Source organism: Carcharhinus amblyrhynchos, chromosome 29 (genome assembly GCF_965287045.1).
Source record: "Carcharhinus amblyrhynchos chromosome 29, sCarAmb.v2.hapA, whole genome shotgun sequence".
NCBI classification, from domain to species: Eukaryota; Metazoa; Chordata; class Chondrichthyes; order Carcharhiniformes; family Carcharhinidae; genus Carcharhinus; species Carcharhinus amblyrhynchos.
The window spans coordinates 29,946,055-29,962,458 of NC_137352.1; the positions used below are offsets into that span (position 1 = coordinate 29,946,055).

General features: G+C 45.0%; 1 protein-coding gene across 1 annotated transcript in view; it reads left to right on the plus strand.

Annotated features, from left to right (window-relative positions):
- Window positions 1-15,793, plus strand: part of LOC145359800 (CMP-N-acetylneuraminate-beta-galactosamide-alpha-2,3-sialyltransferase 4-like) — a 126,466-nt gene extending 110,673 nt beyond the window's left edge. The window contains exons 12-14 of the mRNA XM_080214576.1: window positions 7,851-7,982; window positions 10,687-10,836; window positions 15,704-15,793. Of these exons, the coding sequence (XP_080070702.1) occupies window positions 7,851-7,982; window positions 10,687-10,836; window positions 15,704-15,793 (372 nt within the window). The remainder of the gene's footprint in view (window positions 1-7,850; window positions 7,983-10,686; window positions 10,837-15,703) is intronic.
- Window positions 15,794-16,404: the final 611 nt, after the last annotated feature.

Consider the following 16,404-nt stretch of genomic DNA (forward strand, 5'->3'; position numbering starts at 1 on the left):
CCCCCCGCTAATTGGGCCACTCCTTCCAGCCCTGCCCCCTATAAGCCCCACCCCTATAAACCCTACCCCCATGGATCCTGTCCTTATATGCCTGCCTCATAGGTCCCACTACAATAGGCCACACCCCCGCATTGCCCAGTGGGCATTACTGGGGTGCCAGGCTGAAGGTGCCAAAGTATCAGGCTGGCACTGCCAGGCTGGCGCTGCCCAAGCAACACCACGCTTGCCCTCGGCCTTCCTGGGGAGCCTCAATAGCCTCTGATTTCATTGGAGAGGTCAATATGACTGCTCTCAATTCTTGGGAGCAGGTGTTTTCCTCACCGGAGAGAACATCTCCCGGAGAGAACATAATGACAAGCGAGTCCAGACTCACTAAACACCTGGAAATGCACATTATAATGAATTTGAATAATTTATTCAGCCCCTTGCCCATTTCTGACGCGAGGCTGATCTCACCAAAAATCTGGCTCTTGTAAGATGGCGAGAGGTGAGAAATCGGGCGTGATTCTGATTCCTCGATTTTCGCACAACTTTACCAGCTTGCTCTGCCCATCGATGGATGGGGTGATCTGGTAGTATCCTGGCCACTTTCTATGTTCCCTAGCAAGCTTACTCATTCTCTACTTTCCAATTCTTAATCAATCCCTTGGTCCTCCTTTGTTGAATTTTTAACAGCTCCCAATTCTCAGCTTTGCTGTCCTTTTCTGGCCAATTTGTTTGTCTCTTAGCTGGATCTATTACTATTTCTAAGTTTCGTTGCAATCCATGTCACCTTTCTTGTTTTACTTTTGTGCTGTTTTGAATGTTTGTTGCCCATTCACTATCATTCCTTTGAGTAATGTTTCCCAACCCAACATGCTCATCATCCATCCAACTCAAGCCTCATCCCGTCATCATTTCCTTTATTTAGATTCACGGCCAATTGTTTCCAAATCAACTCTTTCACTCTCCAGCTCGATGAAGAATTCTATCATGTCTACGGTCACTAGTCCTCAAGGAATCTCGCACAACTCGATTGCCAATTATTCTTTCCTCATTACACTACACCCAGTCTAGAATGGCGTGCTCACTAGTTAGTTCCTCAACATGTTGGTTTTGAAAAGCATCCCAGATACACTCCAGGAATTCCTCCTCTATGTATTGTTACCAATTTGATTTGCTCAACCTATAGCAGATTAAGTTCTTCCATAATTACAGATGTTTCTTCATCACATCCACCTCTAATTTCCTGTTTAATGCCATTCCCAACTCATCACTACAGTTTCGTGGTTCGTATTCTAATGTTTTGTGCTCCTTAACATTTCTCAGCTCTAACCACACAGGTTCCACATTGTCTGAGCTAATATCTTTCCTCATTATTGCATTAACAACCTCTTTAACCAGCTATGCAACTCCACTTTTTCCTTTTTGGCTGTCCTTCCTAAGTATTGAATATCCTTGGGTTGTTCAGATCCCGTCCCTGGTCAACTTGCAGCCATGATTCCGTAATCCCGACTGTATCATTCCTGTTTACACCCATTTGCACGATTATTTCATCTACTTTATTGCGGATACTTCATGTGTTAAGTCGTCGGGCTTACCCTTGTAACATTAATTGTTCCATTCCTACCGCTTTTAACTGTGTTACTGATTGATTCTGGCCGTTGATTTCTCTGCTGACCACTTTTCCTATTTCCCTTTCTGTTTTTTGTTCTTCTCCTTATTCCCCCCTCCTCTGACTCCTTGCACAGGTTCCCATCCCCTTACCATTTTATTTTAAACCCTCCCCAACCATACTAGTCAATACTCCCCCTCGGACATCAGTCCCAATCCTGCCCAGGTGTAACCTGTCCAGTTTGTAGAAGGTCTTGTCTCCCCCAGAGCCAGACCTGACGTTCCCCAAATATGAAATCCTCCCCTCACACCATCGCTTCAGCATGTATTCATCTGATACATCTAACTGTTTCTACTCTGACTAGTAGATGACATTGGCAGTAGTCCTGAAATCAGGATCCACTTTTCAATTTACTTCTTAACTCCTTATATTCTGCTTTGAGGATCTCGTCCCTTTTATTTTACCTAAGCTGTTTATACCAATGTGTACCACAACAACTGGCTGTTCACTCTTCCCCTCCAGAATGTCCTGTAGCCGAATATTCCATCCTGGAGGCTCCTTTGCTGCCTCAGAAATGCCTATCTATTCCCCTTACAATCAAATCTCTTATAACTATTACCGTCTCACACTTTTTGCTCCTCTACTGTGCAGCAGAGTCAGTCATAGTGCGACACATTTGGCATTGCTGCTTTCTGCTGAGAGGCCATTCCCCTCAGCAGTATCCAAAGAGGCATATCTGTCTTGCAGGGGAAGAGCTGTAGGGGATTCCTTCACTGCCTGCATAGTCCCCTTGCTCTGCCTGGTGGTCATCCATTTCCTTTCTACTTGCAGAGTTTGAGCCTGAGGTTTAACCACTTTGCTACATGTGCTACCCACTATACTCTCCATCTTGCAGATGCTCCAAAGTCTCCCCAGGTGCCGCTCCAGCTTCGAAACTCAGGCTTCCAGGAGCTGCAGTTGGAGACAATCCCTGAACACGTACTAGCCCAGAACACTGGAAATGATGCAGTTATCCCACATGGAGCATGAGGAGCATACCATGGCTTTGAGCTCCCCTGCTATGAATTACTCCTTTCAATTAAACCTGTTGGAAGATGCTTAGATTCAAATAATATCTATTATTTTAGGATCATACTTCCCTTGTCCTCATTACTACCGAATAAAGCCCTTAGAGTAATAGAGTTAGAAATTTACAGCATAGAGAGAGGTCCTTCGGCCCATCGTGTCTGTGCTGGCCATCAAGCACCTATCTATTCTAATCCTATTTTTTAGCGCTTGATCCATATTCTTGTATGCTGTGGCATTTTAAATGCTCATCTAAATGTTTCTTAAATGTTGTGAGGGTTCCTGCCTCTACCACCCTTTCAGGCAGCGAGTTCCAGATTTCCACCACTCCCTGGGTGAAAATGCTTTCCTCAAATCTCCTCCTGCCCCTTAACACAAATCTATGCCCCCTGGTTATTGACTCCTCTGCTAAGGGGAAAGGTCTATCTGTGTCCCTCAGTTTTATAAACTTAAAAGCACAAACTGTAAAGCACAAAAAAACTTACCTGGCCCACTCACCCGGCCAATACTTGCCAATCAGCTCTCTTTCCCTTTTAATCCTAACCCTAACCCTAACCTGCAGCAGTGCTAAACTAAAACTAAAAATTTCAAACGCCAAAATAGCAACTCTTTCCCCTCAGTTCTGAATTCCCACCGTGCTCCCAAATCTCAAAAAAAACTTTGGTTGCGTCTCGCTCATAATGTCCTCCGTCCCACTGCTTGTGTGTAAAGCTCACTTACTGAAAGTGCATAATCAGTGTGCTCTGCGCACAAGCCGTGGGAGAGAGCACATTATGAGCGAGTCTGTGTTCTTGTTGATTGGGAATTAAACAGCGACTTTTTTAAAATTAATTTGTGGGAGATGGGCGTCACTGGCTGGCCAGCATTTATTGTCCATCTGTAGTATCGAGTCAACCACATTGCTGTATCAGATGTAGACCAGGCTGGGTAAGGATGGCCGATTTCCTTTCCTAAAGGACATCAGTGAACCGGATGGGTTTTTCTGACAAGCGACAATGGTTTCTTGCTCGGTAGATTCTTAAATCCAGATTTTTTTTTATCGGTGTCAAATTCCATCACCTGCCATACTGAGACTTGAGCCCAGGTCCCAGAACATTAGCTGAGTTTCTGGATTAATGGTCCAGCGATAATATCACGAGGCCACCTGGAATGAGTAAGCATCTTCCAGTTAGGAAACGGTCGCTTGACTGAAGTCCTAATTAAATTTCTGGAGGTTTCCCGAGAAGGGCTAGGAACCATAAAAGGAGCCAAAGTGACATTTCATGTCAAGCAGGACACAGTCCCGTCATTTCGCAAGGCCTGCCTGCTACCATTTGCTTTGAGGGAAAAAGTGGAAGCAGAAGTTCGAAGACTGGAATGAGGAGGTCCAGTTTGCGGAAAGGGTGGCATTGGTGGTGCCCATTTTGAAGCCAGATGGTCCAGTCCGTCTTTGCGGGGACTTTAAACAAACAATATACTGTTATTGACAGCTGGACAAACACCCAATTCCCCTGATCGAGGCTTTATATGCAAAATTGGCAGTTGGATTCTTGTTCTTGTAATTAGATATGTGTCATGCACATTTGCAGCTAGATGAAGATTTGCAGCTATATGCCGTGGTCAATACATCAAAGGACCTCTATCAATATACATGACTCCCTTTGGGGTATTGTCGCCCTGTTCCAGAGAACAATGGAGAGAAGTGTTACAAGATTTACCTCAGGTGGCCATTTACCTGGATGATGTACTCATTAAGGGTAAAACAAAAGCACCTCGAAAATATGGAGGAAATCCTTAGTTATTTTTCAAGAGCCGTTGTGTGCTTAAGAAGGAGAAAATGGTCATTGGACCAGCATTCACCAGCCAGGAGGTCACCTGATTCAAGAAGTCGAATGGGATTTGACATATCAGGATGGCACCTTCCCATCCACCATCGAACTGCCTGGCAGAGACAGCGGTCCAGATTTCAAAAGTGAGGTTAAACAGGTAACCAGCAGCTTCTTGGACACCAAACTCTCCTGTTGGTTATTTGATTACAGGGCAACCCCCCCCCCCATTCAACTCTGGATGAAGAAATTTCTCCTCACCTCAGTTTACCTCTTGTCTTCAAACTGTGACCCCTCATTTTGGACCCCCTCACCAACAGGAACACTCTTTCTAAATCTACCCTGTCTAACTCTATTAGGATTTTATAAGTTTCTATGAGATCCCCTCCTCACTCTTCTAAACTCCAGTGAATATAATCCTAACCGACTTAGTCTCTCCTCATATGACAGACCTGCCATCCCAAGAATCAGCCTCGCTGTAATCTCTCGATAGCAAGGACATCAGTCCTCAGATAAGGACACCAAAGCTGCACACAATACTCCAGGTGCTGCCTCACCAATGCCTTTTACAATTGCAGTAAAACATTTCTATCCCGACACTCAAATTCTGTCGCTATGAAGACTACTTGCCTACTTTGTTGCCTGCTGTACTTGCGTACGGGCATAAAGCATTTGATGCACAAGGACACCAAGGTACGTATCCATCTCTCTCAATTTACACACATTCAATTTATGATTTGTTTTCCTATTATTGCTACTGAAGTTGGTAACTTCACATTTATCCACATTATACTGCATCTGCCACACACTTAGCCTGTCCGTATCACACAGAAACAACTCTGCATCCTCCTCACAGCTCACCCTCCCACCCAACTTTGTATCATCTGCCAATTTGGAGTTAGTACAGTTCCTTTCCTCGTTCAAATCATTAACAAACAACATGAATAGTTGTGGTCATAGCACAGATCTCTGGGGAACCCCCTCTATTCATTGTCTGTCCATTGAAAAAAAGACCTTTTGACCCAAAACTTTGTTTCTGGCCTGCTAACCAGCTTTCTATCCATCTTACCTACAATCAACTTCTCATAGTAATCTGCTACGTGATACAATATCAGAAACATTCTGAAAGGTGAAATAAACTTTATCCACCGGCTCTCCCCAGTCAACACAGCTAGTCACACTCTCACACAAACAATTCCATTATATACTCACACAGACAGTTCCATCATGAACTCAATCAGACAATTCATTCTCACCCTCACACAGAAATTTCCTTTGAAACTTGTAGACATTTCCATCATAAACTCACAAAGACATTTCATTCTCATCCTCACACAGACATTTCCATCACAAACGCTTACTGATATTTCCATCATGCCCTCATGGAGACGTCTCCATCTCACTCCCACGCAGAAATTTCAATTGAAACTCACGCAGCATTTCCACCACACACTCACACAGGCACTTCCATCATAAACTCACACACATTTCATCACACACTCACACAGAAATTTCCTTCACCAATTCACACAGGCGTTTCCCTCATAAACTCACACAGACATTTCAATCACGCACTCATTTGCGTCGCACACACGCACAGACATTTATATCATAAACTCGCCCAGAATTTTCCATCGTAAACTCACACAGACATTTCAATCACACACACGCACACACATACACACACTTGCACTACAGACTCACAGAAACACTTCCTTCACACAGGCATAGACACACAGATTTCCACCACAGACTCACACAGTCATTTCCATCATAAACTCACACAGACATTTCATTCACACCCTCACACAGGAATTTCCATTGAAACTCACTCAGAGATTTCCATCATAAACTCATACATGCCCGTTTCCATTAGAAAGTCAGGCAGCATTCCCATTATAATCTCACACAGGCATTTCCGTCGCAAGCTCAGACAGACCTTTCTATCTCACTGATGCCATAACATTCCTTGTTTACCGGATAAATGAGTCCAAGACCTGATTTAATTTCGGTCTTAAATTACAACTGTTTCTATCACAGATAGAATCCTCCAGTACAGAAGATGCCACTAGGACTATCGAGTCTGCGCTGGCCACAATCCCACCCAGGCTCCATCCTGTTTACTGCACGTATTTACCCCGCTTATTCCCTGACACTCGGGTCAATTTAGCATGGCCAGTCAACCTGACCAGAACATCTTTGGATAGTGGGAGGAAACCGGTACACCCAGAGGAAACCCATGCAGACACGGGGAGAACATGCAAACTCACACCAACAGTAACACAAACCGGGAACTGAACCTGGGTCCCTGGCGCTGAGAGGCAGTAGTGCTAACCACCGTGCCACCCAAGATGAGCACCAAGTAGGCAAGTATACAACAGCGCACGAATAATGGCCAGACCTTTTCCAGCTTGCCCACCACAGGGTTCGGAGTGGGCGAGGGGCGGAACATAAATAATATCAGTTGACGTTGATGGGATTTCATGGTTTCAAGATGAGCGAGGCTGTAAGGTCCTGTCCATTGACTCTACTGCACTATTGTAAACATTAAGCATTAAAGGTACCAAAGTGGATGCCATTTACAGTGGTCGAAATGCTCACATTAATCCCTGGTTCGTCATCCGGAGTTAACTGGTATTATCTGTACTAAGGCAGCTGGCCAGGTCACTTCCGCATTAGGGTTCTTCTCTTGGTTGTATTCTCTGGAGGCCCTCTCGTCACGAGCATTGCTGTCCCGTTATTGCCGGCAGCCAGTTGAAGCACCAGTTCTTCCTTCATAGGACATTGGCTGGAATGTTACCACCGTTCACAATGGCTGGATCTTCCCATCCGTTGCAGCGAATGGAGATTTCTCCCACTTTGCCGCAGCGGGAGAGGGACATGAATGACCAGTAAGTTTGCACCCATCATCTCATTTTGTGATTATCTCTTGCTTTATTAGTTGTGAGACGTGACCTTGTCTTGCGACAGTCGCCTCTTTTCCATCCCATTAACGGCCTGACTTTGCAACTCTGCTCAGCAATTCCAGTGAGGCAGTTCCTGGCATGATCTGAAGCTAATATACCAGCTTGACCATTTCTGCAGCGTGCTGTGAAATAGGGTCTCAGTCACAGGGCGTACGACTGTAGCGGGCTTCGTCCAGATGCCCTGGTCTCAATACACATTAATATCCGGAGGGATGCACACTTCATTACAGTTAGAAGACTGAAGCTTCTTGTAAGATGTTGGCACATAGACAGTGTGAGAGCGCCTGAGACAAGGACCGTCCAGAGCTCTGGTTGAACCCTCTCTTCACATATTTGGGTGAGAGGTGGACCCGTCTGCCCATGCATTCACATTTTAGCGTTTCTTTTTTAAGACTGATGCAGTAATATTTTTCACACTAGGTAACGTCAGGATTCTGGAGGAAGCCAGCCTTTGTGAAGAATTTGGATCCTGCTAATGTGCGAATGCTGAACCCCTATTATATGTATCAAGCTGCGGCAAACTTACTGGAGAAAATGGACATGATTAGACAGGTAAGGGTGCGTTTCTGTCCTGATCTGTAACCGTAGTGTTTATTGCCAGAGAAATCTGAACCTCCAAAAGTTTGGAAATGTTAGTAACAACACAGGAAAGGTTGTAAATTTTTTAACCCACTAAAGTCCGAGTGGTCATGTGAGGAATGGATGGCGCTGCTACGTAAGGGTGAGAATTATCCTTGGGTGCAAGGCTGAGCCCAAGTATTGAGGCAGCCTCTTACTGCCAGTGATCCAGGAACCCAACACATTTACATCTTACTTCAGTGAAAGTAATTGTTTATTATACATTGCTTTAATATTGGAACGCTTTATAACATGTACCACAGGGTGCTGCCAAATCTTTTCTGGCCACTGCAGAGGGACTGGAGGACAGGCAGTGTGGTTAGGTGCAGTAGCCATGCTAAATTCTCCCTCGGTGTACCCGAACAGGCGCTGGACTGTGGTGCTTAGGGGATTTTCACAGTAGCTTCATTGCAGTGTTAATGTAAGCCTACTTGGGACACTAATAAATAAACTTTAATACTTTATTCAAGAAGGGAGGAAGGAATACACCAGGAAGCTTCAGGCCAATGTTCATGAGGAGAGATTGAGTAGATTGGGCCTGTACTCGTTGGAGTTTAGAAGGCTGAAGGGTGATCTTACAGAGACGTATAAGATAATGAAGGGGCTAGACAGGGTAGAGGCAGAGAGATCCTTTCCACTTAGGAAACAAGAACTAGAGGACACAGCCTCAAAATAAGGGGGGAGTCAGTTTAGAACAAAGTTGAGGAGGAACTTCTTCTCTCAAAGGGTAGTGAGCCTCTGGAATTCTCTGCCCATTGAAGTGGTGGAGGCTACCTTGTTGAATATATTTAAGTCACGGGTAGATAGATTTCTGATCGATAAGGGAATTAAGGGTTATGGGGAGCAGGCGGGTAAGTGGAACTGAACCACTTTCAGATCAGCTATGATATTATTGAATGGCGGGGCAGGCTCGAGGGGCTAGATGGCCTACTCCTGCTCCTATTTCTTATGTTCTTATGCCAATCAGTCTAACTTCAGTGGTGGGGAAACTATTGGAAGTAATTCTGAGAAACAGAATTAATCTGCATTTGGAGAGGCAGGGATTCATCAATAACATGGCTTTAAGGGGAAAGTCATGTCTAATCAAATTGATTGAATTTTTCGAAGAGGTGATCAGGCGTGCAGACATGGACAAAGCATTTGACTTCGATCAACTTTGGAGGAACCTCCTGACTGAAGGATTACAATTCTTCAAAGACATCCAGAGAAGGTCTGGAAAAGAAACCTGAGAAAGGAATCCCAGCGATCCTTAGACCAAGGGCCAACTTCCCAGAAACACCTGCCACGTGTGCGGTCGAATATGTGGTTCTGGGATTGGGCTGATCAGACCACACAGAACCCACGACCAGAGTTTCTTGGGTGGACAATCACACTCATAAACAAATAGTCAATGAAGAAGTCCTTGCCAACTATAAACTGCAAAAAAGACCTTACAAACTATAATTAGGGGACGTGGTGGCCTAGTGGTATTTTGGTTAGACTATTAATCTGGATACTCAGCTAATGTTCTGGGGGATCAGGGTTCGAATCCCGACACGGCAGATGGTGACATTTGAATTCAATAAAAAAAATCTGGAATTAAGAATCTACTGATGACCATGAAACCATTGTCAATTGTGGAAAAGCTCACCGAGTTCATTAATGTCCTTTAGGGAAGGAAATCCGCTGTCCTTACCCGGTCTGGCCTACATATGACTCCAGAGCCACAGCAATGTTGCTGACTCTCAACTGCCCTCTGAAATGGCCAAGGGAGCCACTCAGTGATATAAATCAAGGGCAATTAGGGATGGGCAATAAATGCTGGCCAGCTAGTGATGGTTCTGTCCCATGAATGAAAAAAATTGAACAAGAGATAAAAGTAGTAAATACTTACCCGACCTGCACATCTTTAGGACTGTGGAAGGAAGCCGATGACCCAAAGGAAACCCACGCGGACACGGGGAGAGTGTGCAAACTCCACACCAACAGTGACCCAAGCTGGGAATTGAGCCCGGGTCCCTGGCGCTGTGAGGCAGCAGTGCTAACCGCTGTGCCACCCTGCTGTGCCCGACTACCCCAACTCAGAGTGATAATGATCACCTTTTGAAGTCCAGAGACCTCGTCTTGTCTCGTTTCTTACGGCAGAACATTCATTTGTGATTCCTTGTAGTTTCTGAGGGGCGCAGATCAGCTGGATAGTCAATATCTTTTCCCAAAGGTAGGGGAGTCTAAAACTAGAGGGCATAGGTTTAAGGTGAGAAGGGAGAGATACAAAAGTGTCCAGAGGGGCAACTTTTTCACACAGAGAGTGGTGAGTGTCTGGAACAAGCTGCCAGAGGTAGTAGTAAAGGCGGGTACAATTTTGTCTTTTAAATGTTTAGACAGTGAGTGTAGAGGGATATGGGCCAAATGTGGGCATTTGGGACTAGCTTAGGGATTTAAAATAAAATGACGCTTGGACAAGTTGGGCCGAAGGGTCAGTTTCCATGCTGTAAACCTCCATGACTCTATGGCTGTGTCCCTGTAACTCAGTCACATTTCCCATCAGCCTTTTTGCCTTTCTTATACTTGGCTGAAATCCCAGCAGCACTGGGAGACATTGCTGATCCCTTTAGCTTTGCTACATATTCCCACACAACTTTTTTTTCTACACCCACAGAGAAGATCCCATCCAACCACTGGGTTTTTAGCCATCACGCTGGGTCTGAATTATTGCGATGAGGTTCATGTTGCTGGATTTGGTTACCCGCTGAATCAAACAGATGGACTGATTCACTACTTTGAGCGGCTGTACATGAGGCACATGTCTGTAAGTACCAGATGGAAAAGATCCCGGCACGATGGTTTTACGTTCTATGTTACTGTTGTTGTTTATAGCTGTTCCAACTGGGATATAAGAACATAAGAACATAAGAAATAGGAGCAGGAGTAGGCCATCTGCTGTCGTGGCAACCACACTCATCTGTCTTACATCCGATGAATTTTATCTGCCCAGACATCAACGAGGATCCCGCACCCGTTTTCAAGCCAAAAGCTTGAGGCTCCCTTCCACAATGATTCTTCCTATAGGTTGACGCTAATTTTGCTACGTCTGTGACAATATTTATCTCTTCCTTGGGACCGTGTGTCTGCTTGCATTCCCATGTGTCGGGTGGGTGATTGTCTATGATCATCGAGATAGAATCCTACAGTACAGAAGGAGGCCATTCAGCCCAACTGATCGGCACCCACCACAATCCTACCCAAGTTCTATCCTCATAACTCCATGCATTTACCCTAGCAAGTTCCCATGTCCATCATCCAACTATACCAAGCTCGATCCCTTTTCCTGTGGCCTTCCAATTTGTCCTCCTGAAGACATCTCTGTAGCTTTTCAACTCTAATCAAATGGCTAAAATCTTGACAGAGCATCATAGAACAAGGAAGCCTTTTGGCCCATTGTGTCTGTGCTAGCCCGGTGATAAGACCATCCAACCCTGCTGTTTTATCCTATATTTTAGCTATAGCTGGAGAGAAGATTATAAATTGAAATTTAGTGAGTGTTACTTATACCTTTTTTATTCAAAGCGGCTTTCAGATACATTTATTAGTTCCTGATGCTCTGATTGGCAGTAAAATAGTATAATGGGCAGCTATTGAACATGAAGTGAACTCAGTGTTGGAACTAATTAAAGATACAATCTAAACATAATGAATGGAGCAAAAATACAGCACCTACTTCACCAAAATGGATTTTAATGTTTACAATTATAAAGTAAACTGGGTAATAAGTCTGAAATGTGTGCATGAAGGAGCTTTCTTGCATGGAAAGTCACGCAGACACACCTGAAATTTCTGGACTTTGGCTTTTTTTTAAAAGAGTCAAGGACATAAAAAATCAATACTAATAACCCAAAAGTGCACACGCTTTACAGGTTTCTAATGAGTGGCTGGCCAGCAGATGTGACAGTAATAGTTATAGAACATAGAACATTACAGCACAGTACAGGCCCTTCGGCCCTCGATGTTGCGCCGACCAGTGGAACCAATCTAATGACCCTCTAACCTAAACTATTCCAATATTATCCATATGCCTATCCAATGACCATTTGAATGCCCTTAAAGTTGGCGAGTCCACAGCTGCTGCAGGCAGGGCATTCCACGCCCTTACTACCCTCTGAGTAAAGAACCTACCTCTGACATCCGTCCTATAATTATCACCCCTCATTTTAAAACTATGTCCCCTCGTGTTAGCCATCACCATTTGAGGAGAAAGGCTCTCCCTGTCTTGGTTGGCTATGGAGCTAAGAAGAGCTTTGATGAGGGTTTCTGTGGCCCTTGGGCTGAGCTAAGAGCAGAAATGGAGGTTGCTGACTTTTCTGGTGAAATGAGTACCGGGGCTAAAACTCAGGTCAGGGTCAGGCAGAATGCTGAGGCTGCGATCCCCCATCCCAGCCTGAGACAGTGGGCGATGGAGTTGGTGACGGGCTGTGTGGTCTTAGTGACGGAGGCAGAAGAGTGTGACGTTGGTCTGTCCATTGTTCACCCAAAACCAGAGATTGGATAGCCTACTGTAACACAGAAAGGGAGATGGTGCCTATCAGGGGATATAGAGAAACTGAACTCATGCTGTTGCCAGAAGCTATTGATTTAGATCAAGGAAAGCAAACAAGGATGGTTCCACTTCAGAGACAGTGATGCGGGTTTGAAAAGAAGCGACTGTTTCTGTTTGTTCCCAGCTTGGCAGCATTGCCGCAAAGTACACAGTGACAGTGGCAGCAGTGTGCTCCATATACAAGATGCACTGCAACAACTCACCAAGATCATTCGACAACACCTCACAAACTTGCAGCCTCTACCGTCCAGGAGGACAAGGGCAGCAGATACACGGAAACATCACCACCCACAAGTTGCTCTCTAGTTCATGTACCATCCTGAGCTGCGTTTATATCGCTGTCCATCACTGTCGCTGGGTCAAAATCCTGGATCTCACTCTCGCAGCCCTGTGTGTGTTCACTTACTCAGCATTGACTGCAGTGTTCCAGAAGGCGACTCATCATCACCTTCTCATGGGCATTCAGGATTGGGCAACAAATGCTGGCCTAGAATAAAAATAAATCATTTAACAGTAAAACTCTGGCAGTCATCATCATAAAAGAAAATAGTGATTCCTAACTCACTTTAATCTCCCAGGTCTTATTTACTTCCTCTTTTAAAATCCATTTAGATATTGATCTTGGATCTTTCTATGTGCACAGTCTGCTCTGTACACCTGACTGTAACGACACTAATTTTTGGAACAAATAGTTTGTTAGATTTGATGGTGCCTTTCCAATGCTGCCATTTAACTGTTTCTATCGCAGGAGACCTGATCTGCCCACTGTACAGTCCCACATAACACTATTCATTTTAGTGCCTACGTCCTCAGTGCTCGATTTAACAGCAGTTCTAGAATGTCCTGTTGTCGGGTCCAGTTTGATTAAAAGCAGATAGAGGTTTGCGTCAGGTTCTCAGGGACGGGCAGTAAACAGGACAATCTCTTAACAGGAGAGCGGCTTCACTCCTACTCAATTTTATCGAATCTTCTAGCACTGGATGAGACCATTCAGCCCATCGTGCTTATAGCATCTCTGCTAAAGAGCTTCCCAATGGGAATAACTGAGTCTGCCGTGTCTCTGTAAAGGTTTCCATTTCTATTATCTGTCCCATTTCCTTTGAAATGTTGAATTGTTCACTTTTGAATTTGCTTCCACACATTTCCAACCAGTTCAATCCCGATCGGAATAACTCCCCGTGTTAGAAAAATCCCCCTCATCTCTACGTTGAATATTTTTGGCAATTCAGTACAATCAGTGCCGTCTGGTTATTAAAGTTTATTTATTAGTGTCACAATTTTATATTTACACTGCATTGAAGTTTCTGTGATAATCCCCCAGTTGCTACACTCTGTTTGGATACATTGAGGGGGCATTTAGCACGGCCAGTGCACCTAACCAGCGCTGCTTTCAGAATGTGGGAGGGGGGTGGGTGCCCCAGTTTCCTCACACAGTCTCAAAGACGTGCTGGTTAGGGTGCATTGGCCATGCTAAATTCTCCCTCAGTGTTACCCAAACAGGCGCCAGAGTGTGGCGAGTCACAGAAACTATTGCAGTGTTAATGTAAGCCTACTTGTGACACTAATAAATTAAAAAAAAGGAAACTGGATCACCCAGAGAAACCCACTCAGACATGGGGAGAACATGCAGACTCCACACAGACAGTGACCCCTTCAAGGAATCGAACCTTGGTTCCTGGTGCCGTGAGGCAGCCGTGTTAACCATCGTGCCACCATGCCAGCATACCGGGAACAGTTTCTCCAACTCGACTATTAACACCCCTGGTAAACTGGAACATCTCTATTCAATGTCCCCTTTGTTGTGTAGTTTAACTCATGGCCTTATCTGTACTGGAAAGCTTTTCCCTTGACTCAGGAGCGACAAGGTAGGTTTCTTTTATTTGATATGATAAGCTATTCAGTAAGTACACCACTCTTGTGTGCACCATGCTCCGTCTTTCGAACAGAGTCTCTGGCACATGACGGCGGGTATCCCTGTTACATCACGAGACACATCACCATCTCATTACCACAACCCTTGAAGTGATGATCTCTGGTCCAACGTAGAACATCTGGTAGCACTGGCATCCGGCACAGTAGCACAGTGGTTAGCACTGCTGCTTCACAGCTCCAGGGTCCTGGGTTCGATTCCCGGCTCGGGTCACTGTCTGCGTGGAGTTTGCACATTCTCCTCGTGTCTGCGTGGGTTTCCTCCGGGTACTCCAGTTTCCTCCCATAGTCCAAAGATGTGTGGGTTAGGTTGATTGGCCATGCTAAGAAATTGCCCCTTAGTGTCCAGGGATGCGTAGTTTAAAGGGATTAGTGGGTACGATATGGGGGTAGGGCCTGGGTGGGATTGTATTCAGTGCAGACTCGATGGGCCGAAGGGCTTCTTTCTGCACTGTAGGGTTCTATGATTCTACGATTCTGCTTGTCTCTCCACACATGACTGAAGTTCCTCATTCACCGTCTTTCTCTGGTTAACCTCCTCTTCAGACTCTTTAAGGCCTTCACATACATCTGAAAATGTGGATGCTAAAATGACAATATTGCCAGTGGGGAATAATTGTAAAGTTTTAGAGCATCGCAACAGCTTTTTTTTCTCTCAGCCACAGACATTAAAGTTTATTGCTCTGACTCCCTAAAGTATGTAGATCCTAGCAAAATATTGCAGATGCTGGAATGTGAAGCCAAAACAGAAAAATGCTGGAAAATCCCAGCAGGTCTGACAGGATCTGTGGGGAGAGAGGAGAGCCAACATTTCAAGGCTAGATGCCTCTTCATCAGAGCTGATGAAGGTGTGGAGATGCCAGCGTTGGATTGGGGTGGGCTCAGAAAGATGTCTCCTAACAGCAGGTTAAAGTCCAACAGGTTTATTTGGTATCACAAGCTTTCAAAGCACTGCTCCTTCATCAGGTGGCTCGCCTGAGCAGCACTCTGAAAGCTTGTGATGCCAAATTAACCCGTTGGACTTTAACCTAGCGTTGTGAGACTTCTCACTGAACTGACAAAGATCTTGCTTTCCCTTCAGCCTTTGTACATTTGTTATTAGTCACTTGTAGTTGTGACCAACATAGTCATCCTGATCACCTTTGTTTTTCAGAAAACTGTGCACAATGTCACCCATGAAGAGTTGATCTTGAAGAAGCTCCGGAATGTTGGCATTATCAAGTACCTCACCGTAGTACAGTGACCATCTTTACATTAATGAGATGATTTTCTTTTAACAGGCCTGCTGAGAATTTAGAATTTACTTGTACCTATACCCTCCCCTCCAACACACTCAGAATCTCCCCACTCTGAGTGAAATATTCCCACTGCTGTCTCACAGCGCTGGAGACCTGGGTTCGATTTCCTGCTTGGGTGACTGTCTGCACATTCTCCCCGTCTCTGCGCGTGGGTTTCCTCCGGGTGCTGTTTACGTCTCACTCTGGTGGCGGGTGTCTGAATTCTGAGGTTTGTAGGCGGTTCAAAATTCGCCACTTCTATTTGGTTCTCCAATCATACGTAGGCCAGAGCAGGTAAGGATTTTCTTCCCTCAGGGATCTCACTGAAGAGTTCCAACTCTCAATATCACTGAGGCAAGCTTTATGATTTACAAGATTTATTAATTAAATTTAAAATATAGCGGCTGGTCTGGTGGAATCTGAACGCGTGCCTCCTCAGCGTTAGCTTAGGCTTCGGGCCTACGATGTTGCCACAAGCAACGTCTCCCTGTAAATACGTGGTAGCAACATATGTGCAGTAATAAACTTTTTTTTTGCAACAGGAGGAGATGGTGAGGTTCTGACTGTGTTGGAAGGG